Source organism: Moschus berezovskii, chromosome 25, assembly GCF_049115385.1.
Source record: "Moschus berezovskii isolate FMDL1 chromosome 25, NW_MosBer_1.0, whole genome shotgun sequence".
Classification (NCBI taxonomy): Eukaryota; Metazoa; Chordata; class Mammalia; order Artiodactyla; family Moschidae; genus Moschus; species Moschus berezovskii.
In genome coordinates, this window is record NC_142484.1 from 40,935,223 (window position 1) to 40,960,492 (window position 25,270).

The 25,270-nt window shown below is 37.5% G+C and overlaps 1 protein-coding gene across 2 annotated transcripts in view; it reads left to right on the forward strand.

Annotated features, from left to right (window-relative positions):
• TMEM135 (transmembrane protein 135) overlaps positions 1-25,270 on the forward strand; it is a 279,124-nt gene that overhangs the window by 248,722 nt on the left and 5,132 nt on the right. For both annotated transcript variants that reach the window (XM_088832490.1, XM_055416171.2), the window contains 6 exons: positions 6,566-6,607; positions 9,306-9,452; positions 13,344-13,413; positions 16,538-16,705; positions 20,131-20,194; positions 21,178-21,254. In XM_088832490.1, the coding sequence (XP_088688616.1) occupies positions 6,566-6,607; positions 9,306-9,452; positions 13,344-13,413; positions 16,538-16,705; positions 20,131-20,194; positions 21,178-21,254 (568 nt within the window). The remainder of the gene's footprint in view (positions 1-6,565; positions 6,608-9,305; positions 9,453-13,343; positions 13,414-16,537; positions 16,706-20,130; positions 20,195-21,177; positions 21,255-25,270) is intronic.

Consider the following 25,270-nt stretch of genomic DNA (forward strand, 5'->3'; position numbering starts at 1 on the left):
TTCTCCTGCCTTCAATCTTTCCCAGCATCAGGGTCTTTTCCAATGAGTCAGTTCTTTGCATCAGTCCTTCCAATGAACACTCAGGACTGATTTCCTTTAGGATGGACTAGTTGGACCTCCTTGCAGTCCAAGGGACTCCTGAGAGTCTTCTCCAACACCACAGTTCAAAAGCATCAATTCTTCGGTACTCAGCTTTCTTTACAGTTCAACTCTCACATCCATACATGACTACTGGAAAAACCATAGCATTGACTAGACGGACCTTTGTTGTCTAGTTGACAAAGTAATGTCTCTGCTTTTTAATAAGCTGTCTAGGTTGGTCATAGCTTTTCTTCCAAGGAGCAAGTGTCTTTTAATTTCATGGCTGCAGTCACCATCTGCAGTGATTTTGGAGCCCCCCAAAATAGTCTGTAACTGTTTCCATTGTTTCCCCACCTATTTGCCATGAAGTGATGGGACCAGATGCCATGATCTTAGTTTTCTAAATGTTGAGTTGTTTTTTTTCCACTCTCCTCTTTCACTTTCAACTTAGGATGGGTGTATTGGGACATAATCCCATCATAAGTGAAAGAAGAGCCCTGCTGCTTTTCTCAAATCCAACAATTTAAGGAGATAAAATGCAGGACTAAAGAAATTTGAAGCTGAACTCATGAAGTAGAAATAAAGTAATCAAGCTCTTAGCACTGTTGATACAAGAAGTTGTGTCAGAACTTTTAGTTAAGATTATTTTCATTTATTTGACAAAGATACATGTAACTTTGCAGATGCCTTTTTTAATGATATGAGATAGTATATAATTTATCCTTGCATTACTCAAATGATGTGCAGCACAGTGTCTTCTGTATGTTAGATGCCTGGTAAATGTTGAGTGAATAAAAAGAGATGCTATAATCTTTAAGCAATATGTGAGTTTCCTTCTAACCAATTCAGTGAGTAAAAAAAGGACAAAAGAACTCTGACGTGATACTTACTCAGTGTTTCTTTTTTTGTCATTGTAGTCCCCTAGTTATCCATGTTCTTTGGGATCATAATTTCAGAAAATTCTATCTACATCATTTGTTTCAGTTATTAATTTTTTACCTTCTAGCAAAACTTTTATAGCAGTATTAATTAGTGAAGTTGACTGACTTTCACATTCTCTGCCAAGGTGTTGGTGAAATAGAGACAAATAACTTTTACAGTGTTTAATCTGTTCCTGAATGTTCAGCTATTGATGTTTTTAATTAAACAGACTATACAAATAATATATAAATGTATACTTATAGAAAATTTAAATGATAAATTAATATAGAGAGTAAAAAGTTATATTCTTCCTTCATGTCTTTTAACCCATGCCTTGGAGGAGGAAATGGCAGCCCACTCCAGTATTCTTGCATGGAAAAAAGTCCCATGGACAGCAGAGCCTGGCAGGCTACAGTCCATGGGGCCGCAAAGCGTTGGACACACCTTAGCAACTAAACACGCACTTCAGTAGGTAGCCTGCTAGTAACTGTTTGGGGTGTATACTTTTGATCACTTTCTATAACATTCTATATGTATACAGAAACAGCATTTTATGTTTTATCATTATTTTAGCATTGCTGCTTAATATATCAAAAATGTAACCTTCTATCATTGAGATTATAGAATTGCTTCTTTTACTTAGCAGTGTTTCTTACAGGTCTTTCTATAGCATAGATATATTTATGGCGGTAGTTGGTCTTGTAATCTTAAAGAGAAGGTGTCTTTCAACCTTTGCAGGAGTAAGTTCCATGTGTAAATTTTATAAGCAGTAAGCAAATGTAATAATATTAGTAGCAGCCAGTAATCTCAAAATAAATTCAGGGATTTGTACATATGTTTTATTTCTTTTCGACTCTTGATGGCAAAATCATTATTTATAAATGATTTGGAATAATTCATTTATTTTCCACCATTATTTTAAATAATAATAGTAGCAGTAAATAAAATGGTAATAAGTGATAAAACTTCCGAATTGGAAATCATTCAAAGAGCGGTTATGGCGTTACTTCCAGCCCTCTTTCAGAAGGCGGCAGGATGGAGCCCTCAGTGATTTGCTGTAGGTTGATAGGCAAATTATGACTAGTTTCTGTTCCATTGCATCATGTACTGCTTTAGAAATATTTAAGAGGAGATTTATAAAAGTATATCTTTTTCGTCTATTATAGCTAACCAAATAAATGAAAACTGACTAGACAAAAAATTGTAGGAGTCAAAATAGTTCTCAGTGTTTTCAGGTTACTAGAAAGCACATAATAGAACAGCACATTTTCATTCCATGTTGGTGCCAAATGTTAGGTAATAGGAACATGCCTATCACCTATCACTAAAAGTCTCATGTTAGTGTTATTGACTTGGGGGAACTTAATGCAGTTTAACTAAAATTTTTTCAGAATTAATGTTTTGCATGCCTATGAATTTGTTTTTAAAGGAAAATGTGCAACAAAATGTGAAATCACATCAATGCTAGAAATTCTTCCAAAAATGGTTTACTAGTGACCTCTGCTGGTACAATGTTGTAATGAAGTATATTTTGTGTCTCAAAAAAAATATATCCCAGATATCATGAGACATTTCCAGTATCTCATGGAAGTAATTTCATGGAAGTTTCATAGTTTCATAGAATGAAATAAAGAATCTTTCTGGACAGAGCTGTTTCTTTTACCAACACTTGCATTTCTAATTGGAGAAGGAAATGGCAACCCACTCCAGTGTTCTTGCCTGGAGAATCCCAGGGATGGGGGGGCCTGGTGGGCTTCCGTCCATGGGGTCACACAGAGTCGGACACGACTAAAGTGACTTAGCAGCAGCAGCATTTCTAATAAAAAAAAATTGTCTTTGTGGATTCCCTCCTATTAATATTTGACCAAAAGTAGTATTCTAATAACAATAACATCAAACTTCTTAATCCTTTCTTATATATAGTATGCAATTCCAACCTGACCCTCTATGATTAGTTGTTTATCAGCTAAGTTGTTTGATATAATGCTGCAAATTCTTTTCCCCTCTTTGTCTCCTGGCTTTGTTTCATATCATAGGTAGCCCTGAACCTTGCAGTTGTAGATTTAGTAACTGTAAATTCAGTTATTTATGCCATTTGCACAAACTTTAATAATATAATTTGTATATAAATGAGTTAAATGCATTCTTTTTATGCCCACTCAAAAGATGAAAAAATTTAGAATGACTTTGTATTAGAGAATGGTTTTATTAGCGAAATGAATTTTTGTTTTTCTTTTATGAAAGAGATTTTCTGCATTACAAGTTATGGGGGAATAAAAAATGCTCATTTTCTTATTTTCTTTATTGACAATTCCTAGATGAGACCTCTCCCTTGAACTCAAATCTGCATACCCAGCTGCTTGCCTCCCTAACATATCCATTTACAGCTCACATGCATCTCAAACTTAACCCATCTGAAACAGAGCTTTGATTCTTCTCAAAACCTGTTTCTCTAATAGTCTTCCTCACTTCAGTAAATGAATATTTTATCCTTTCATTCACTCAAACCAAAAATATTTTAATAATTTGTAAATTCTCTATCATACCCCACGTTCGTTTAAACCATCTAGAAATTCTGCCCACTCTGTTTGAATTGCATTCAGACATTCCTGTCCACGCCTGCCACTGCAGTCTGGCCCAGCCGCAGGCATCGTTCTCCTCCTACTTAGGCCCTGTGATTCTACCCTTGCCCTCCTATAGTCTGTTTCCCAACCATCAGCTGATCTGTTATCTTAGAATTTAAGACAGCTCTTTTCGCTCCTCTGCTGAGTCCCTACCACACCTGCCCTGCCTGCGGGAACTGCAGACCACTCGTCCCTCATTTCCTGCCGCTGATACCGAGACCTCACCTCCAACTGCCGCTTCGCTCCAGCTGCAGTAACCCTTGGCTGTTCTCCTTACACACCATGTAGGGTCCTTGTCCTTCAAACTGAAATGCCCGTCCCTCAATTCAGTAAAGTTTCTGATCAAATTACCAAACTCCACCTCCTTGGAGAGGCCCTTCCTGGCCACAGTTCTCCAGGCAAGAGTACTGGAGTGGGCAGCCATTCCCTCCTCCAGGGGATCTTCTAGGGATCGAACCCAGGTCTCCTGCCTTGCAGGCGGACCTTCTGAGCCACCAGGGAAGCCTACTTCCTGACCACACTAGCTTAAAAACAAGCACAAAAGGCCCTGGCTGATAATGTTCCTCCCCTTTTCCTGCTTTGCTTTTTTGCCATAGCAGTTATCACCACGTGACATACTTAGTTTTTTAAATCCCATCTCTTCCCCCATCTAAAATGTCAGTGGTAGGAAAGCAGAGACCCTGTATTGGCCATTGTTACATCCTTCAAACCTAAACCAGAGCTTGCACATAGTAGGTACTGCATAGTAGTATTTGTGGAGTAAATCAACCAGCCTGAATATCTGAATGAAGAATGTGATTTGATTTACATTATAATAACCAGATCCATCTAATAGTGAGCTGCCTCTTAATGGGATCTCTTTTGTATAAATCTTTATATCATACTTTTTACATTTAATGCAGATTTCTGTAGTGTTTCATAGTTAGGGCTCAGACGATACTTTTGATGTCAGAATGCAGGCCAGTATTGCTGTTTTAAACATTCTTTTTCTGGGAATAATTACTTTTTTGTCCTTTTGACATAGACATCTGACCCTCAATTACATTAAGAGACCTTATACACATGAATGGAAAGAAGAATAGCCCCTTTTGAATCCATGCTAAGACTTTATCAATATGAAGTGCTTCCCACAGGGTTCTGCTGAAAGAACCAAACTTCCATCATAATGAAATTGCAAATTCATTTGTGGATGCCCTTTTATATTTGAAAGCTACTTTTTGATGTTTGGTCTGCAGTTAGATTTATGGTTTAAGGTCACAAATAATGCAATCCTGACCAGACCAAGTTGTCAGAATCCTTTATTTAGCACTGCGCAAAGACAGATGGCTATCCTTTAACAATAACATACGAACACCAAGATTTGTTCCCAGTTGTACGTAATCTTTTAATCAATCTGTTGCTCTCTGTTTTCCAGTCAATAGACTCCCAGCCTGCCCCCTCACCACCCCATCCATCTAGAAATTACTTAGTTATGGGTTTTAAATTACTGAGAAACACTTTCTTCAGATGAAAACAGATAACTGGAAGAATTTTAATGCTGTAATTTTCCCGTGCACATTTTTAGCTTAACATATGAATTATTTTGCCTTTACCCTCATTCTGTACAGGGTAGATAATTATGTAGTATGTTAGCTAAATTCTCTGGTTACATTCTTACTGTTAACATGACCACAAAGTGGATTATAGTGCTTAATTAAATTCTTAATTCTTTAAAACATCTCAGTGCCCATGGATTAAGTTTTTTCCCTGAGATTCTATAATGTCCTCCAATAAAAATGGATATTTAAAAATTTCGAGACAGGTTTCTTATATTTTTGTTTATTTCCTTTGCGACCTTTCATATAAAAGGCATACAGATAGAAGTGCCCAATTAGATTTAAGGCTATGCTTTTTGTCTGCGAATACCCAGTGTCTAATAGTAATATATGTTAGAGAGTCATTACATGACCAATCTGAATTTTAATACCAGAAACACAAAGGTCCTCTGGTAACATGATGACACCTACATGGAGCAGACCATTAAGACCAATATATAGGAAGGCCCCTACTTTAAAACCTCGTTTAAATACTTTTTGCCAGTGAGAGAATCTTCCCTTCTCCCCTGCCTTTAATTGCCGTGTAGCTTGGGTCTTACCCAATTAAAAGCAATACATTGTAGTCAGATGGATTCTGACTACTATTTATTTTGTGACCTCTGGGAGATTGCCGCATTTTGGGGGCCTCTGCGCAGCTGTGACATAGAGATACACCTGTTTTTAGAATTATGGTATAATTGAATGAGACAGCAGGTATAAGGAGCTGCAAACAGTGCCCAGCAATGGTAAACGCTCGGTGACATTTGCAGTCTTCACTCTGCTCTTCTCCTCCACCTGCCGTTCGTCATGCTGGTTATCTGTTCTGATTGGGCTCACTCAGAAGTTAACACTGTTGAACTAAACTTGAAGCCTTTTTGTGCCTGCCGACTGTACATTGCTCTGCACTCACTGCATTAATAAGGAAAACGGAGTCAGGACCCTGAATTGACCTATATATAGCACACACCCAGCAGGTGTATGTGGCCTTTTTCTTCACAACAGATTGCTCCCCCGGATTGGGTAGAATGAAAACTACTCCACTCGCAGCCTTCATTTTAAGTCCACATGGATCCCATAGAAGATTTACGTTAAATCTCCCTTCAGCCTACAAATTTGAGAATTGAGCTTTAAATCGTGTTGGTATGGCATGGGGAGGCATTATCATTTCAATCATTTCGTGTTAGGTGGCTTGCTTCACTGTCTGTGGTCTGTCTGACCATTTGTACTGCCCAGATCACTGTCCTAAAAGAATTTCACCTTAACAGAAAATCATTTTCAGGAAAAATTTTAATAGCTATTTAATACTGCTGCTTTATATTTCAAAATAAGTTACCATTTTATTATTGTAAATGTTTATTGTTTTAGGTGCAAAGATGGTTTGAAAGGATTTACATTCTCTGCACTTAGGTAAGTTGCATCTTTTATATACCTTTATCGTTAGAGAATTTGCAAGTTAACTTTTTTTTAATGTAATGTCATTGTACGTCATTATTTATTTATGACTCCACTTTTAAGTTGCAAGTAATTTTAAAAGTTACAAAAGTGGCTCTGTAGATATTTCACTAACAGAGTAATTTACTAATTTTCCTCCTGAAAATAAGTCAGTCAGTCAACCACTATTTGGGGACCCTATTGTGTGCCTTATACTATAGGGTGTTAAAGAAGATTACAAGAACTCTCTGTTCAAAGAGCTTGGAAAGACAAAGCTACACGTGAACAATTGGAAAATTAAGTCCTTAATTGTGTGGCACCAGATTATGGGCTTCGTTAGGGCAGGACTCATGCGTTATCAAACACATTTTGGATTATAAGCTCCACTAGAGTCACTGGCCTCTGCTTTTTACCTGGTAGCTCATCTCTTATCAGTAATTGACACATAGTCAATACTGTAAAGATGTTGGTTAGCATTGACTCTTATAGTTCACCAAGCATTTTCACATACATTAGCACATTAAACTTTCTATAATAGTGTTTGGTTGTGGAAATTCTCTGGTAACAATAACTGAATCATAACACACAGCAGTAATTTCTTTGGGTCATATGTTTCATTAAAGATCATGAAACTTGTTAGAAAATATCTTTTTATTGTTGTTGCACTGGCTGTATAGAATTCTTTGTTAAACTGAAAGTTGGTAACAAAATAAAAAGTTGGTTTTCCTAGAAGAAAACTTTACCTTATTCCTGAATCTTTCCTTAGACTCCCAGAATTCTTGCAATAACTCACAATATACCTGATATTTGTATGTGTTGTCTTCAAATCTGCTTATAATGAAGGACTGACTTGGACTGTTTGCACTTAACATTTTCTCTGTATTATAGGAACATATTCTAGAAAGATGGTTATTAACTCTTGCTGGTTCTGTCAGATAATAGTAGAAGTTATGGGAATAGAAAGAGTCGAGAACAGAACCGTGAGAGAAACGTCCGTGCAGAAATCTGAAAATGGACTTCTGAGAGTAGACTAAGCCTGATTCCTCATAGTTTAAAGCATAGCGTACAAAGCCTGGAGACTGAGAATCCAGGCGTTAGAGTCAAATTATTGTAAGTTCAAATGATTGCAGTTATTTTGGGCTGTAACAGGATGCCTTTTTCATGTTAACTGTCATGGAAATTATGGTACCTATTTCATAGTGTTGCTGTGAGGGTTAAATGATGTATTTGTAAAGTACTCAGTACTGTGCCTGTCATATAGTCATAAATGCTCAGATTGAATACTATATTCATTCACTGTGTATTAACTAAGTATTACATGCCCAGCACTATGCCACACACTGGATATAATAGTAAAGAAGGGGCTCCCTGGGCTGTGAGAGCACAGAGAAAGGAAGCTTGCAGCAGGGGCAGCGTCTCCAAGGAAGTGAGCTCTACTTTGAGTGGTCTGTTCTGTCCAAAATAGCGACAGTGTTATGCAAGGTATGAGAGATGATATTGTATCTGTTTCAGGGCAGTTTTGTCTTCTTAAAGAGCAATAGTAGGGATCCTAAACTCTCCATTCACACTTTACCAAGTAGTTACCAAGGAGGCGCAGCTGCCCCCTGGTGGCAGACAACCTCATTGCTTGCTCCCTACAATTTGATAAACTAGATGTTTTAAGTTTGTCCTAAGGAGATGGATTGCATTTGTTGATAGGAGCCACTTTCTCAAACTTAAGAATATTTAAATTTGTCATAGCCCACATGTTCCAGAATTTTAGTGTTGTGTTACCGATCTCGTGTTTTATCTCTATTTTGTGATGTTTTCTGAAAGTTTAGCAGGCACAGTTGACTAAGGAAAGCTTAGTTATTCTTTGTAAGAGCAGCAACTCTTTTGGTGATGGTACAAAGAGCAGAGATGAAAACTCCAATAAAGGATACTATGAGTGATATCTAATGGCTGGTAATGTTTTCTTTGTACTGTCTCTGGAAAAATATAGTCCAGTTCTCATGAGACAAGAATGATGTCCTCGCCTAGATATTAGATTTTTGCCAAGAGAAATGAGTAGTTTAGAATAACATCAAATTTAAGATTTTCTAATGAAACAATGTGGGGAAGACACAGAACCTTAACACTTTCTGTTTCTCGTTCTTTAGTTCCCTCTGCTTCTTGTGTGTGTATAGATGACCATTTCCTGTATTGTAGCTGTTTTGTGACTCATACTGACATTAGATACAAATTTAGAGTAAAAGACAAGAAATGCATTCAGTTGTAGCTGTCAGTACATTTTAGAGAAAAAAAAAATAGAAATTTTGTCATTAATCAATAGATCCAAGTTAATAGTTCATCTGCTTTTCTGTTGGAAAAAACTTTAAGGTGCATAATGCCTTAAAAAAGGCAGTGACCTAAGTTAAAAGGTGCTTCATCCAAATGAAGCTTGCTGTATTCCCTTGGTTAATTTGGTTTTTAGATGCCGCATTGTTAAATAGCTGTTAACAGTTTCTGAGTATTCAGATTTCAAAAGTCTATTTTTTTAAAGGATGATTAGATTTTATATAAGTTGCAGAAAATATTATTTCAAATGATAAGGTTCTGTTCACAATGTATTTGTATATAAACAAAATCAGTTTATTTTCTCAATGATTTTTTTTTTAAGGTGAAAAAATGCCTCTCATTGTGTTCTTTTCTTTAGGTTCATTGTTGGGAAGGAAGAAATTCCCACACATTCTTATTCACCAGAGGCAGCCTATGCAAAAGTGGAACAAAAGACTGGGAAACATGAGGAAAAACCAAGGGGAATGAACATAATTGCTCTAGTCAGGAAGCTTGTGGATTCTATGTGAGTTCTTTATCTTGCTATCTTAGCACATTTTGTCACTGTTTTATATGATATTTTTGCCATGCCAAAGTTTTCTTTTTGTTTTCTTTTCAAGTGATGAATTTTTTTTATACCAGAAACCGTGCATAGAGTTTTATAAAAAGGCACATGATGGCAAGAGAGTCTATTTATTATTTCTGGCAGGACTATAGACCATTATATGCCTTTTAAATAGATTTACATGAAATTGAAATCCTTTCCTATTTCAAACTAAGCAGAGTTGCAGGAGGCTAGAATAGGGAACTTTAGGAAACAGATTAATACTGGCTATGAACAAAGCTAGTGGAGGGGATGGAATTCCAGTTGAACTATTTCAAATCCTACAAGATGATGCTGTGAAAGTGCGGCACGCAATATGCCAGCAAATCTGGAAAACTCAGCAGTGGCCACAGGACTGGAAAAGGTCAGTTTTCATTCCAATCCCAAAGAAAGGCAATGCCAAAGAATGTTCAAACTACCACACAATTGCACTCATCTCACACCATAGCAAAGTAATGCCCAAATTCTCCAAACCAGGTTTTAACAGTACATGAATTGTGAACTTCTGGATGTTCAATCTTTATTTAGAAAAGGCAGAGGAACCAGAGATCAAATTGCCAACATCCGCTGGATCATCGAAAAAGCAAGAGAGTTCCAGAAAAACATCTACTTTTGCTTTATTGACTACGCCAAAGTCTTTGACTGTGTGGATCACAACAAACTGTGGAAAATTCTGAAAGAGATGGGAATAGCAGACCACCTGACCTGTCTGCTAAGAAATCTGTATGCAGGTCAAGAAGCAACAGTTAGAACGGGACATGGAACAACAGACTGATTCCAGATCAGGAAAGGAGTACGTCAAGGCTGTATATTGTCACCCTGCTTATTTAACTTACATGCAGAGTACATCGCGCAAAATGCTGGGCTGGATGAAGCACAAGCTGGAATCAGGATTGATGGGAGAAACATCAATAACCTCAGATATGCAGATGACACCACCCTTATGGCAGAAAGTGAAGAGGAACGAAAAAAACCTCTGGATGAAAGTGAAAGAGAGTGAAAAAGTTGGCTTAAAGCTCAACATTCAGAAAACTGAGATTATGGCATCCGGTCCAATCTTTTCATGGCAAATAGATGGGGAAACAGTGGAAACAATGATAGACTTTATATTTCTGGGCTCCAAAATCACTGCAGATGGTGACTGCAGCCATGAAATTAAAAGACGCTTGCTCCTTGGAAGAAAAACTATGACCAACCTAGACAGCATATCAAAAAGCAGAGACATTACTTTGCCAACAAAGGTCCGTCTAGTCAAAGCTATGGTTTTTACAGCAGTCATGTATGGATGTGAGAGTTGGACTATAAAGAAAGCTGAGCACTGAAGAATTGATGCTTTTAGACTGTGGTGTTGGAGAAGACTCTTGAGATCCCTTGGACTGTAAGGAGATCCAACCAGTCCATCCTAAAGGAGATTAGTCCTGGGTGTTCATTGGAAGGACTGATGCTAAAGCTGAAACTCCAATACTTTGGCCACCTGATGTGAAGAGCTGACTCATTTGAAAAGACCCTGATGCTGGGAAAGATTGAGGGCAGGAGGAGAAGGAGACGACAGAGTATGAGGTGGTTGGATGGCATCACCAACTCAATGGACATGAGTTTGAGTGAACTCCGGGAGTTGGTGATGGACAAGGAAGCCTGGTGTGCTGCAGTCCATGGGGTCACAAAGAGTCGGACACAGCTGAGCGACTGAACTTAATCGAATGTGCCAAGTGTGGAAAGGAAAAGTTCTGAAAGATGTAGGTAGATACAGGAATAGTGAGGAGCAAACCTTAGTTAAAGGATATGTTGCAAGAGTGGAACTTTTTAGAGCTTTGGAAATAAAATCTTTATTTGTACATTATACAAAGAAATGTATATTTCATACAAATACATCTTCAATTACATTTCAAATATTTAAGGTATTTTAGAAAATACATTTAATGGTTTAAAATTGGATTATCAGCCAATAAAAATAATCTTGTAGTGATATTTTAGACAGTGTAGAATGAGGAGGCAATATAGAAAGTTAGGGGATCAGTTACAGGACGCGGATGCCCTTTAAGAAATCTGAAGACCTGTTTGCCCCTCCTGGCCTTGGGACTTAAACAAGTGATTTAATCACTCTGTACTCCAAAGTCCTCATCAGTTAGGGGTTAATAACCTCTATTAAGGAGTATTGCATGCATTAAATGAAATAATGTAAGAGTTTCTTCACATGAAGGAGCACAGAGTGGGTAGTCAGAATTTTTATTAAATGTAAAGACTTTGTCTCCATTTTAGCATACACAGCAGAAGAAAATAATAGGAAAGAAAGGGATAGTAGACGGCAGGAATAATTGTGGTAGTGAACTTAATTGTGATAGAGAACCCGTCAACAAGAGTCACAGGGGAGTGCAGAGAATGTGTGATGTGGGTGGACGAGGCCTTGGCTGATAGAGCTGATCCAAGGGTGGCAGAACTTGTCAGGGCAGCCTCAGTGAGTCTGTTGGTGTGAAAGCAGGTGCGAGATCGTTTAGCGGCAGAGCAGGTCATGTAGGAGACGGTGGCGCAGCACGTGGGAAGCCGCTTTAATGGAAGGCAGGAGAGAATGATTACAGTGTGGTTGCTGTCGGGATGTTAGTTCACTGACAGGTGAACAGTCTCTCTGCAGTGCTGGTAGCCATGCTGAGAGATGCCTTTGGAGAGGACACTTAGACGTGTCCACAGACTTAGAAGTTTGGAGAGTGATGGTTTGCATGAGGCAGCCCTTCTCTGATTCACCCCTGTTCAGGCCCCTCGCTTTAATCACTCAGCAGCTTGGCGAGACCAGATACGTCATATCATCCTAACGACAGAAGCAATGAACGACTGCTGTCGTTCTGGACTCTGGACTCGGAAAGGCTGCCTGTGTGCCCCAGCTGCAGTGCAGCATTGGATTTCGGAGAAGGTCTTGATCGTCAGTTTGCAAATGGCATTAGAGAGCCAGAATATCACTCTACAAGTTGTTGTTTTAAACAAGAAAGAGTTAATGGGTTCCAACCATGAAGATAGTGAGTTAACTGTGGCCTGAAAGAGTTATAAAGACTGCTTATTTGGGGACATAAACTCTTTAAAGAGAGAGAGAGGGAGAAAGTTAAGCCCACATTAGGTATTCTACTTACTTCTTTATGCCTCAAGTGAATAAATAATCCTGAAATCGACATACCAAATAACTAAAATAAGTGTCTTGAACAGTAGTCTTCCCAGCAGAAATGTTTATTAAACACCAGAGGACTAATTGATTTACAGTTAAATCACAAATAACTTACTTTGAATTCCCACATGATCTATTTCTATATTTATTTTAAAAATGGAGTTTTAAATTCTAATACTGTATCATGTTTCTTTCACAGATGTTTTCTCTCAAATATAATTAAGTATAAATTCCTGTAACCTGAGCGCATTCTCATTATGATTTTTGCTCAAGTCCTGACTTCATGGATGATTTATGACCGTTATACGCTACAATGAGCGATCCAAAACTTCCAAAAGATCTGGCAGAGTATAGAGATAACATATACATATTTTTCATATCTAGTCACAAATATTTACCAACATGGCTTTCTGTTCCACATTTAAATACTTTGACTGCAGTCGCGTATTTTACAGTGTGTCAAATGGTGAGCAGCAAAAGAAAAAAATCTGTTATCTTTCCTTCTGTATGTCCTAAGAAATCAAAAGATGTACACATTCAGAAATGAGTTGATAATTCTTTTCCTTTTTTGGTTAGAGAGTTTTAAGCAGATCCACTCAGATATACACACATGTGCACACACACACAGTTTAATTTTTTTTATTCCTTTGGTTTGTTTTCAGATGTAAGCATGGACCAAGGCATAGATGTTGCAAACACTATGAGGATAATTGCATCTCTTATTGCATTAAAGTAAGTATATAAAATCTAATAACCACAGGGAATGTGTGTGGAAAGAACTTATTTATTAAAACATAATTTCAAAGTAAATGGAAAAATTGACAGTAATTGCTATAATTCTTTGCATTTGACTTGCCGAATAAGATACTTCTGAGAAATAGGTGACAGTTTAGCTTTTAGGATTCACTTACCAGATCTTTTGTTAAGTAATTTTCAAATTGGCTTGCTTATTTAACGTAAAACAAGATATTCGGTAGGCCAAAAAGCACGTTCGGATTTTCTGTACCATCTTGTAGGAAAACTCTAAAGAACTTTTTGGCCAACCCAAGAGAAGGTAAAGCAGCAGCAACAAAACGACCGAGAAATAAAGTCATTAAAATTCGTAACTACTCTGCAGTGTAGCCTCTTTAGAATATATCTGAGAATGAGGCCCTGGACTGTGCTGTGTGCTAGGGCAGCCACGCGCTTAGCTCCCCAGTCTGGGACAGTGGCATTTGCTTTTGGACTTGTGATGCTGTTACATTTTTTAAGGCATGAAGGTAACTAGAGCATGTCCACAGTTGTTCTGCATTAAGAAAGTTAGCTATGCCCACTGGCATAAATTCCCTGCTCCCTAATATATGAGTGTACTAGAGCAGAGCTCCCCACCCCCACCCCTCACCATTCCCAACCCCCGGCGCCCATCCACACTCCTCACCCCCACCCCCGGCCCTCATCCCCTGCCGACCACAGCCCACTCTGCCCCCCATCCCCGCCGACTCTGAGAAGGAAGTTTTGTCACTGCGGTTAGTCTGGCACAGGTGGCACCATCTGCTGCAAGTTCTTTAGTTCTGGACGGTGCTCTCACAATCCTGACGCTTTAGAAAATTTATGTTCTTTGTCACAACATCTAATCCCCGCCTTATGGATGATGAGAGGAGTGGAGCTGTACAGCACCTCAAAAGACAGCCTCCTGATGGTCCCCCTCAGGAGGGACTGTATCACATTAGTGCCTATGAATGTGAGTGCTTGTGGCCTGGTGTTGATGGTGGCACTCAGCCAAGCCAACGCTTACCTTTAAAATCCTTAAAGATGGAAGCAGGGGTAAAAGCGGTAGAGTATTTTTTCCATCGGGCAGTAATTTCTGCTCCACTCCTTCCAAATCTGATTTCCTGCCCCATTTTTAAAGTGGCAAAAAAAAAAAAAAAAAAGAAAGGAAAGGAATGTTGCCGGCAGCCTCAGAGTCTGCCAACTTCCCTCCAACTGGAGGGAATTCTACTTTAGGGGGCAGATTTCAGGAGGGAGACTAAGAAAAGTATGCTGACTAAATTAGAGGTATGTGAAATTATATGAGAAAGTGAGAATTACTGATCTATGAAAAAAAGCAGTCATTCTTTCAAATGTGTACCAGTACTATAAACTTTCTCATATGCATGTACATTGTAATTAGTATTATGTCTGTGAGTGTAAAATTATTCGGAGATTTGTGGGTGAGAAATTTATCCCACAAGTATAGTTAAATATTCTGACAGTGCCCCTCATTATTCCATGGGTTCAGTTGCCCCCATGTTAAATCAGACCCCTGAGTAAATACTCAAATGAATTACATTCCCCCAAAGTCACTACTCCATTCACACTAACTTTTGGTTGGTACCTGTCAGTCTCTTTTTTGGCTTTGTACTTTTTTGTCCAAGCCATCTGAAATGTCTTTCTTCTGCTAGTTCCTTCTCTTTTGTGTCTGTTTAAACGTCAGCTCCTTAGTAATCTTCCTTTACCAGTAATCTAATATAGGTCGTCCTTTTAATATCTCACCCAGTGACCTGATTATTTCCTTCACAACACTTTTTGTATTTTGTAATTACGTTTGTTTACTTATTTTCTCTTCTTCTAATGGGCATGGAAGCTCCATGAAGGCAAGAATTTTGTGTCCCCTTCACTGCTGTATCCCCAGCATCTAATATAATGTTTGGCACATGAGAGGCATTCACTGAACCTTCCCTGAATACATGAAAGGGTGAATAGCATGAAATGCTTGAACATAAGTGTGATCTTTGAACCCTCAGGTTAATATTACAAGATTACCAACGATAAGATAAAAGTGTGATCAGTTCATGAATTAACCAAGGACTAAGCAGTTTCAGTTAAACAAATGCATGATAATTCATACTGATTGATTGGACAATTTAATTTTCATGTCTTAACCAGGTATTAGGTAGCTTCAGATAAATTGATAACTGCTTCTTCATAGTAATTCAAAATTTTTCTAAAAAAAGGCTGCTATCCAGAAAATACAAACCTGATCTTTGGAACTTTAGCAACAAACACTGCTAAGAATGTCAACGTTTTTCCATTCCAGTGGGAGTGAAAGAGAAGGGTGATAGGAGAGCCGTATTATAGTGTGTTGGTTGAATCATGTTTAAAATACTTTTTAAAATAACATTTTGTTTCAAGATGAGTGAAATTTTTCGGCCTCTCAGTATTAAGTGACCTCAGACTCCATTTTCCTAAGTACTGAAATGAAATTGACCATTAGTCATCCTCTCCCTTCCCTTTTACACTATAAACACTTGCAGGTAACATGGGGAAATGGTGACAGGAAATGTGGATTTATAGCAGATTTGCTTTTTCAAATTTTGTTAAATGCTTTAGTCTGACACATTGAGCACAGCAATTAAAACCTAGCTAGAATTCATTCTTTTCCTGGAAAATTATTTAAACTTGATCATTTAAATTTCTGTTAAAATTTCCAAAAGCGTTTCATTTTGTTAACTGGTTTTTTGTGCTTTTTTTTTTTTTTTTTTTGAATTTCAGTGCTTTTGTTTCTAAAGCTCATTTGTGGTTTAGGGATTATAAATCCCAGTTACTGTCAACAAAATGCCAAGAAGTAGAAGTCTGGTACGTAGACAGACTTGGCCAGTGCTTGGGGAACTTTTTAAGTCTTGGTAAATCATAGAAAGTATATCCACTGCAAGCTCTCATGATTATTTTTAAGGTAATTCTTTTAAAATTGTTTGAGGTTTTAGGACTTAGTTTTGAAAATGGCTGAGATATAAGCTTAAAATTTTTAGTGCCGTTTTGATTCTGTGACAGTGAAGTGTATACCTGTCAGACTTCAGAATTTGGTTATAAATCAGACTTTCCTCCCAATTTTTTCCAGGGTTTCATCAGAATGTTTAGTGTGGGATACTTGATCCAGTGCTGTCTCCGAATTCCCTCTGCATTTAGGCATCTGTTTACACAGCCATCCCGGCTAATTTCTCTCTTCTACAATAAAGAAAACTTCCAGCTCGGAGCTTTTCTGGGCTCTTTTGTTAGCATATACAAGGTAAGGCTTTTAACAAATAGCATTGCATCACCTATATGATGGACGTGAGTTCAAGTAAGCTCCGGGAGTTGGTGATGGACAGGGAAGCCTGGGGTGCTGCAGTCCCTGGGGTCGCAAAGAGTCGGACACTGAGCGACTGAACTGAACTAATTGTTAAAATGAGATACATTCTTAACTCATCTGTCACTTTTCTTAACACTTCTTTCTGTAGTATTCATAAATATCACCAGATATACATTAATACATTGGGAATAGAAGTTGGGGACATTTTGTCTTTTAAAGTCTGTATTTATTCATAATATTAGACTTTGCAAAAACTCCTTTTTTTTCAATAATGTAATCACTGAGAAATTATGAACTTCCTAATATTTCTAATGTCAAAAATGATATTAATACACCTGGCCTATGTGTTTTCTTAATAACATTTACTACCTGAGTATTAATTTAAACATTTTCAGACCCTTCTAGCTGATACCAACCTTTGATAGAACCAGTAAGAATTTTCCGTTGTAACTTATATAAATAATGAGTTATTTTCCATCTCCCTCCCATTCACTTGTTCTACTACAATCTCTCAAATAAACAAAGTTAATGTTCTTCCACCTCTTTCTGCATGTTCCTGTGAGTGTACCTACATGTATATAATCAGCACACACATAAACACATATACATGGATCATCTGTGACACAGTACTCTGCAATTTGAAGTCATGGCCTTTTGTTTATCGGGAATCACTGATATGTAAATTATATTACTGATATATTTTATTAAACATCTAAAATGTATATTCTAAATTTAAATGGTAAAGTGTGTTCACTAAGGTTGAGCTGTTTCCATAGATGTGCACACACACAAATACAGACACCATTGTTTAAAAGAAACTGCTATGAAAAATTGAATTCTGGAATTATTTTGTATAAGAGGGTTATGTATCATTTTATGTTAAAGTTTACCTGTAAAAGGTAAATATGCTGCTGCTAAGTCGCTTCAGTCATGTCTGACTCTGTGCAACCCCATAGATGGCAGCCCACCAGGCTCCTCTGTCCCTGGGATTCTCCAGGCAAGAATACTGGAGTGGGTTGCCATTTCCTTCTCCAATGCATGCATGCATGCTAAGTCGCTTCAGTCGTGTCCAACTCTGTGCGACCCGATGGACAGCAGCCCACGAGGCTCCTCCATCCACAGGATTCTTTAGGCAAGAATACTGGAGTGGGTTGCCATTGCCTTCTTCAAGAAAAGGTAAATATGGAGAAAGTATTTTGACATGAAAAAGTGACAGACTGTAAACTATTGTTAATTAATCACTTGCTTACTAACATTGAAAACATTTTCTCCAGGCAAGAATACTGGAGTGGGTAGCCATGCTCTCCTCCAGGGGATCTTCCTGACTCAGGGATCAAACCCAAGGCTCCAGCATTGCAGGATGATTCTTTACCTCTGAGCCACCAGGGAAGCCCCAAACTATAGTTAATTAATCACTTGTTATGAAACATAACTAACATTGAAAACATTTTCAGTATGATTTGACTAGGAAACACTACTTATATCTTTAATATACAGTAACTAATAGACGAGAATATTGGTGATTATATGTTTTTATTCAGATTCTTTTTCATTTCTTGTGTCATAGTGTTTGTATTTATTCTTAAGATAAACTCTTAAATGTTTATATGTGAATTATCTCTAACATTGGTAGCCTAGGTTGGTTATTCTCCATCATCTAGCCTGTCTGATAGCATAGATTTGTTTGTTTGTTTTCCTTGAGCTACTATTTATTTGCTTAGGTGATATAAATTAATGGTATTAAACTAAAGTGCAACTGGATCAGAAAATCTATTATAAAAATATTGATACAGCATATTTCTAAGTCATATGAGATTTTTGAAAAATTGATCACTTTTTTGCATCTTCATAAAAATGGAGTTAAGGGAAGGAGAGGCAAACAAACCTTATTTCTTCTGTCTTCTTGGTGAACTGACCCTTTTTCCATTTTGTAATGTCCCTTTTTATCTCTGGTAATATTCCTTGCTCTGGAGTTACTAATACAGCTACTTCAGCTTTCTTTCAATTATTTTTGATGGTATATTTTCTTTTTCCTTTAATCTTTCCATGACCTCAGTTTTGTTTCTATTAGACAACATGTAGTTAATTCTTACTTTTATATCCAATTTGATAACCTCTGTCTTTTAATTGGAATCTTTAGACTATTACATTTAATGCATTTATTGATATGGTTGAAATTACATCTGCTTCCTTATTAGTTATTTTTTATTGTTTCTTTTTTTGTTTCTATTTTTTGTCTCCTGGATTTTTTGGGCATTATATATTTAAAATTTTTTTTTTGTATTTTTTTATATTCTAGCTTCACTATTGACTTATTGTTTATGCCTCTTTTTAAATTCAAAGATTTTTTTACCATTTATAAGCATTTTTAATTTATTGGTCAATATTTTCAAATAATATTGATACCACTTTAGTATAGTTTAAGAATCTTACCACACCTTTTAATTCCCTTTTTCCATCCTTTGTTCAATCCATTTATTATTTTATATGTTATAAATCCCACAATGCATTGTTGCTATTTTTGGTTTGGACCAGGAGTCAGAAAACTTTTTCTGTGAAAGGCCAGATAGTAGTGGTTTTAAGCTTGTGAAGTGTTTGGTCTCACTCATAGCTGTTTAACTCTGCTCTTATAGTGTGAAAGCAGTCATAGACAATATATAAATGAATGTTCATGGCTATATTCCAATAAAACTTAATCACACTGTATTAGAATTTCATATCATTTCCATGCATCACAAAATATTTTTTATTTACTTTTATCCATTGAGATATGGAAAAACATTCTTAGCTTATGAGCCATATAAAAATAGATGGCAGGCTAGATTTGGCTAGTGGGTCGTAGTTTTCTGACCACTGCTTTAGAGAATTGATTCATTTTTATAGCAATTCTAGGTTAAAAAGGGCTTCCCGGCTGGCACTAGTGGCAAAGAACCCGCCTGCCAACCTAGGAGACATAAGAGATGCAAGTTTGATCCCTGGGTAGGGAAGATCCCCTGAAAGAGGGCACAGCAACCCACTCCAGCATTCTTGCCTGGAGAATCGCTGGACAGAGGAGCCTGGCGGGCTCCAGCCCATGGGGTCTCAAAGAGTCAGACACGACTGAAGCGACTTAGCACAGCACAAGATAAGAAAAACATGTCTTCTATTAATAATGAGTTGACCTTCATTTTACCATTTCCAGAGCTCTTCATTTCTTTTTTTAATCTAATGTTTTTCATGGTATCTTGTACCTTATTTAATTTAAATAAGATCACCAGTTTGCCTCCGGGGCCAGCTGATGACTCACCCATTAGAGATATTACATGCAGTTTTCTTCCTAGAACTGAAACAACTGAAGGGATTGTATTTTCTTCTTGATACAGGGTACTAGTTGCTTCCTGCGCTGGGTCAGAAATCTGGATGATGAACTGCATGCCATTATAGCTGGTAAAACAATATAATATATATATTAATATAACATATATAAAATGTATATGATATACATATATTATTGCATCAGTCCATGATAGGAGTGAAGCAGAAATGGTTTTCAAGTTCATCTGATTTCCTTATATCTTCCTTTTTCTAATAGAATCCCCGTCAAGGCACTAGTATTAATATTTTGTACTTGTAAATTGAACACACCAAAGCTCTCTTGCCATCTGATGTTTTGAGTTGGCAACGTAATGACTTGGCTTTCTGTCCTGTGACAGGCCAGAAATTCTAGGGAATGTGTCACAAAAGAACATAAAATATTAATAAGTGACTAATGATTTCTTAAAACCATTTTGATTTTACCACTGGCAGCTGACATGTTTTTAAATTTTTAAGGAACTCAAGTAATTTTATAAACATAAAAACTAAGCATTTTCTATAAGCTCAATATATTTTATTGCTTAAGCTGACTGGATGATTTTTCAGAAATTTATTAGTAATGTCCCTGCTATTAGTATTCCAGACCTCCCGCCACCTTGCTTTTCCATTTATAGAATGAAAGCAATGGAGAGAAGTGGCAGCACTAAGTATGATTTGAGCTCTTAGGACAATATATGAATGAATGAATAAATAAATAAATGAATGAATATTTCCACTTAAAATGAGAAATGGTACCAATAGCCTTTAAAAATTGTTATATTTAGTAAGACCACTGTTGTTTTTAAAAGTTTAATTTAAAAGGAGAGGTTTCTTATGTTGTCAGAACTGTGGTTCCTGATTCTGAAGGTCAATTTTTAAGTTTTAAAAACTATGATAAAGAAGAATTCACCCGATTTTCATATCATTACTTGTACTGCTGTCCTCGATTTTGTTACAGCAAAAGGCAGTGCTAAATCCATTCTTTCCTATTTAAGTGAATTAACATTTCCAAGTGATGTAATAACAAAGAAGTACACTTGAGTTCTGATCGGTTTTGCCTTATTTTATTGTTTCAGGATTTTTGGCAGGAGTATCAATGATGTTTTATAAAAGCACAACAATTTCCATGTATTTAGCTTCCAAATTGGTAGAGGTAAGCAAACATTTTTATGCATATACAGCCAAATGATATAGAGCCTTTTAGCTACTTCAGCAATGATATAATCCCAGTTTCAAAAGCAAATTCTAATCTTATGAAAGTGTTTACAAAGCCAGTTTCCCTATTTCTTCTTTTTTTCTCTGTGTCATTTTCAAATATACACAAGCAAAGGAAGAGTAACGTGATAACCCTCATGTACCCTCATACAGCTTCAGCAGTTAACAGCATTTGTCCGGTCTCCTTTCCTCTATACTGCTCCGAATCCCCAGGTACCAAATTATTTTAAAACAAATCCCAGACATCAAGTCACTCCATTCATAAACAACTCAGGAGAAAGAGTCCTTGAAAAACAAAACTAAACAAACAAATCAACAATGCCATCGGGGTATAAACAAAATGCATATCATACATTTTAGAAGTCTGCTAATTCTTTAATATTATCATTATCCAGTTAGAACTTATACTTTCAGTACACCTCACACATGTCTTTTTGCAGTCCCTTTGTTTTAATTGAAGTTAGTTTTATGTTAAAATGCTGTATTACTGTATAATGAATATTAAGTAAAAATCACCTGCATAGGTAACTTTTCTCTTTGAAAAAGTTATTTTCTGTTCTTTATTTCGTGGACCACTCATCTCTTCTTAAACCTCCCTCCAACCTGTTGGAACACCGTTCGGTCTTGGTCATCTTCCCCTTTCCTTATTAGTTTCACTTTAGCATTTCCACAGCCCAGAAAACCCATCTGCAAGAATTATCCCATTTTCCAGCCATATAGATTTGCTGGAAATTCCTCATAAATATCATGCACTTTCACCCTGTTTGTTACCCCATGCTTTCCCTCTCTTATTTATTTGTTGATTCTAGACCTCTTAGAAGATCACACTGTTATACATATGGTCAGCAGACTAACATTGGTCCATGAACTGCTTATTACCAGTTCATGACAAAGAAAGGATAGAAATTGAGAGGAAGCGTTTGGAAACTTGAATAGCACCTCAATAGAGTAATTTTTTTTTTAATGTAATAGTAAAAATTTAGTTCAACTTTGTGTTTAAAATTTTTTTCTAATAATTCATTTTTATTGTATTAGAAAGGCATCAGGCCATGAAAATTGGAAATTTGTTTTTTAAGAAGTGGTTCTTATGTGTGAGAAGCACTACTCAATGTAGTCATTTCTGAAATTCTCTTTGGTCCTTTGCCCTAGACAGAGTAGTTGCTCTTTCCTCTGGGGAGCCAACATATATATTATATATTAATATATACACATACATATATACATGATAGACATAAATACATACATACACATGTGATGGTCTACAGTCTAATCTATATGGATATCTTGATTAGAGTACGTTAGTACTTGTCATGCACTAACCAGGTTTACGCCAGTAGGTGTTTAATGAATGAATAGATGAAGGAAAGTAGGAAGTCAGGAAACACCTGGAGTAACAGGCAGATTTGGCCTTGGAGCACGGAATGAAGCAGGGCAAAGGCTAACAGAGTTTTGCCAAGAGAACACACTGGTCGTAGCAAACTCCCTCTTCCAACAACACAAAAGAAGACTCTACACATGGACATCACCAGATGGTCAACACCAAAATCAGATTGATTATATTCTTTGCAGCCAAAGATGGAGAATCTCCATACAGTTAGCAAAAACAAGACCAGGAGCTGACTGTGGCTCAAATCATGAACTCCTTATTGCCAAATTCAGATGTAAGTTGAAGAAAGTAGGGAAAACCACTAGATCATTCAGGTATGAACTAAATAAAATCCCTTATGATGATGCAATGAAAGTGACAGATTCAAGGGATTAGATCTGATAGACAGAGTGCCTGATGAACTTTGAGTGGAGGTTCGTGACATTATACAGGAGACAGGAATCAAGACCGTCCCCAAGAAAAGGAAATGCAAAAAAGCAAAATGGCTGTCTGAGGAGGCCTTACAAATAGCTGTGAAAAGAAGGGAAGTGAAAAGCAAAGGAGAAAAGGAAAGATATACCCATCTGAATGCAGAGTTCCAAAGAATAACAAGGAGAGATAAGAAAGCCTTCCTCAGTGATCACTGCCAAGAAATAGAGGAAAACAATAGAATGGGAAGGACTAGAGATCTCTTCAAGAGAAAGATGGGCTCAGTACAGGACAGAGATGGTGTGGACCTAACAGAAGCAAAAGATATTAAGAAGAGGTGGCAAGAATACACAGAAGAACTGTACAAAAGATCTTCATGACCCAGATAATCACGACCCTGTAATGCAAAGGTGATGGAATTCCAGTGGAGCTATTTCAAATCCTGAAAGATGATATAGTGAAAGTGCTGCACTCAATTTGCCAGCAAATTTGGAAAACTCAGCAGTGTCCACAGGACTGAAAAAGGTCAGTTTTCATTCCAGTACCAAAGAAAGGCAATGCCAAAGAATGCTGAAACTACTGCACGATTGCACTCATCTCACGCGCTAGTAAAGTAATGCTCAAAACTGTCCAAGCCAGACTTCAACAGTACTTGAACTTGAAGTACGTGAACTTCCAGACGTTCAAGCTGGTTTTAGAAAACGCAGAGGAACCAGAGATCAAGTTCCTAACATCTGTTGGATTATCAAAAAAGCAAGAGAGTTCCAGAAAAACATCTGTTTCTGCTTTATTGACTATGCCAAAGCCTTTGACTGTGTGGATTGCCACAACTGTGGAAAATTCTGAGAGACGGGAATACCAGACTAACTGACCTGCCTCTTGAGAAACCTGTATGCAGGTCAGGAAGCAACAGTTAGAACTGAACATGGAACAGCAGACTGGTTCCAAATTGGGAAAGAAGTACATCAAGGCTGTATATTGTCACCCTGCTTATTTAACTTATATGCAGAGTACATCATGCAAAACGCTGGGCTGGATGAAGCACAAGCTGGAATCAAGATTGCTGGGAGAAATATCAATAACCTCAGATATGCAGATGACACCACCCTTATGGCAGAAAACGAAGGAGCACTAAAGAGCCTCTTGATGAAAGTGAAAGAGGAGAGTGAAAAAGTTAGCTTAAAACTCAACATTCAGAAAACTAAGATCATAGCATGTGATCCCATCACTTCATGGCAAATAGATGGGGAAATAGTGGAAACAGTGACAGACTTTTTATTTTTAGGCTCCAAAATCACTGCAGATGGTTACTACAGCCATGAAATTAAAAGACACTTACTCCTTGGAAGGAAAGTTATGACCAACCTCAGTTCAGTTCAGTTTAGTCGCTCAGTCGTGTCTGACTCTTTGCAACCCCATGAATCACAGCACGCCAGGCCTCCCTGTCCATCACCAACTCCCGGAGTTCACTCAAACTCATGTCCATCGAGTCAGTGATTCCATCCAGCCATCTCATTCTCTGTCGTCCCCATCTCCTCCCACCCCCAATCCTTCCTAGCATCAGACTCTTTTCCTAAACACCTTATTAAAAGGCAGAGATATTACTTTGCCAACAAAGGTCCGTCTAGTCAAGGATACAGTTTTTCCATTAGTCATGTATGGATGTGAGAGTTGGACTATAAAGAAAGCTGAGCGCTGAAGAATTGATGCTTTTGAACTGTGGTGCTGGAGAAGACTCTTGAGAGTCTCTTGGACTGCAAGGAGATCCAGCCAGTCCATCCTAAAGGAAATCAGTCCTGAATATTCATTGGAAGGACTGATGCTAAAGCTGAAACTCCAATCCTTTGGCTACCTGATGCGAAGAACTGACTCATTGGAAAAGACCCTGATGCTGGGAAAGATTGAGGGAAGGAGGAGAAGGGGACTACAGAGGATGAGATGGTTGGATGGCATCACCGACTCAATGGACATGAGTTTTTGTAAACTCCAGGGGTTGGTGATGGATGGGGAGGCCTGGCGTGCTACAGTCCATGGGGTCGCAAAGAGTCAGACACAACTGAGCGACTGAACTGAACTAAATGAATAGATCTGACAGAGAGGGGAGGACTTGGACATTGTACAGAAGGCATTGAAGAATAAATGACATGAAAGAGGTAGAA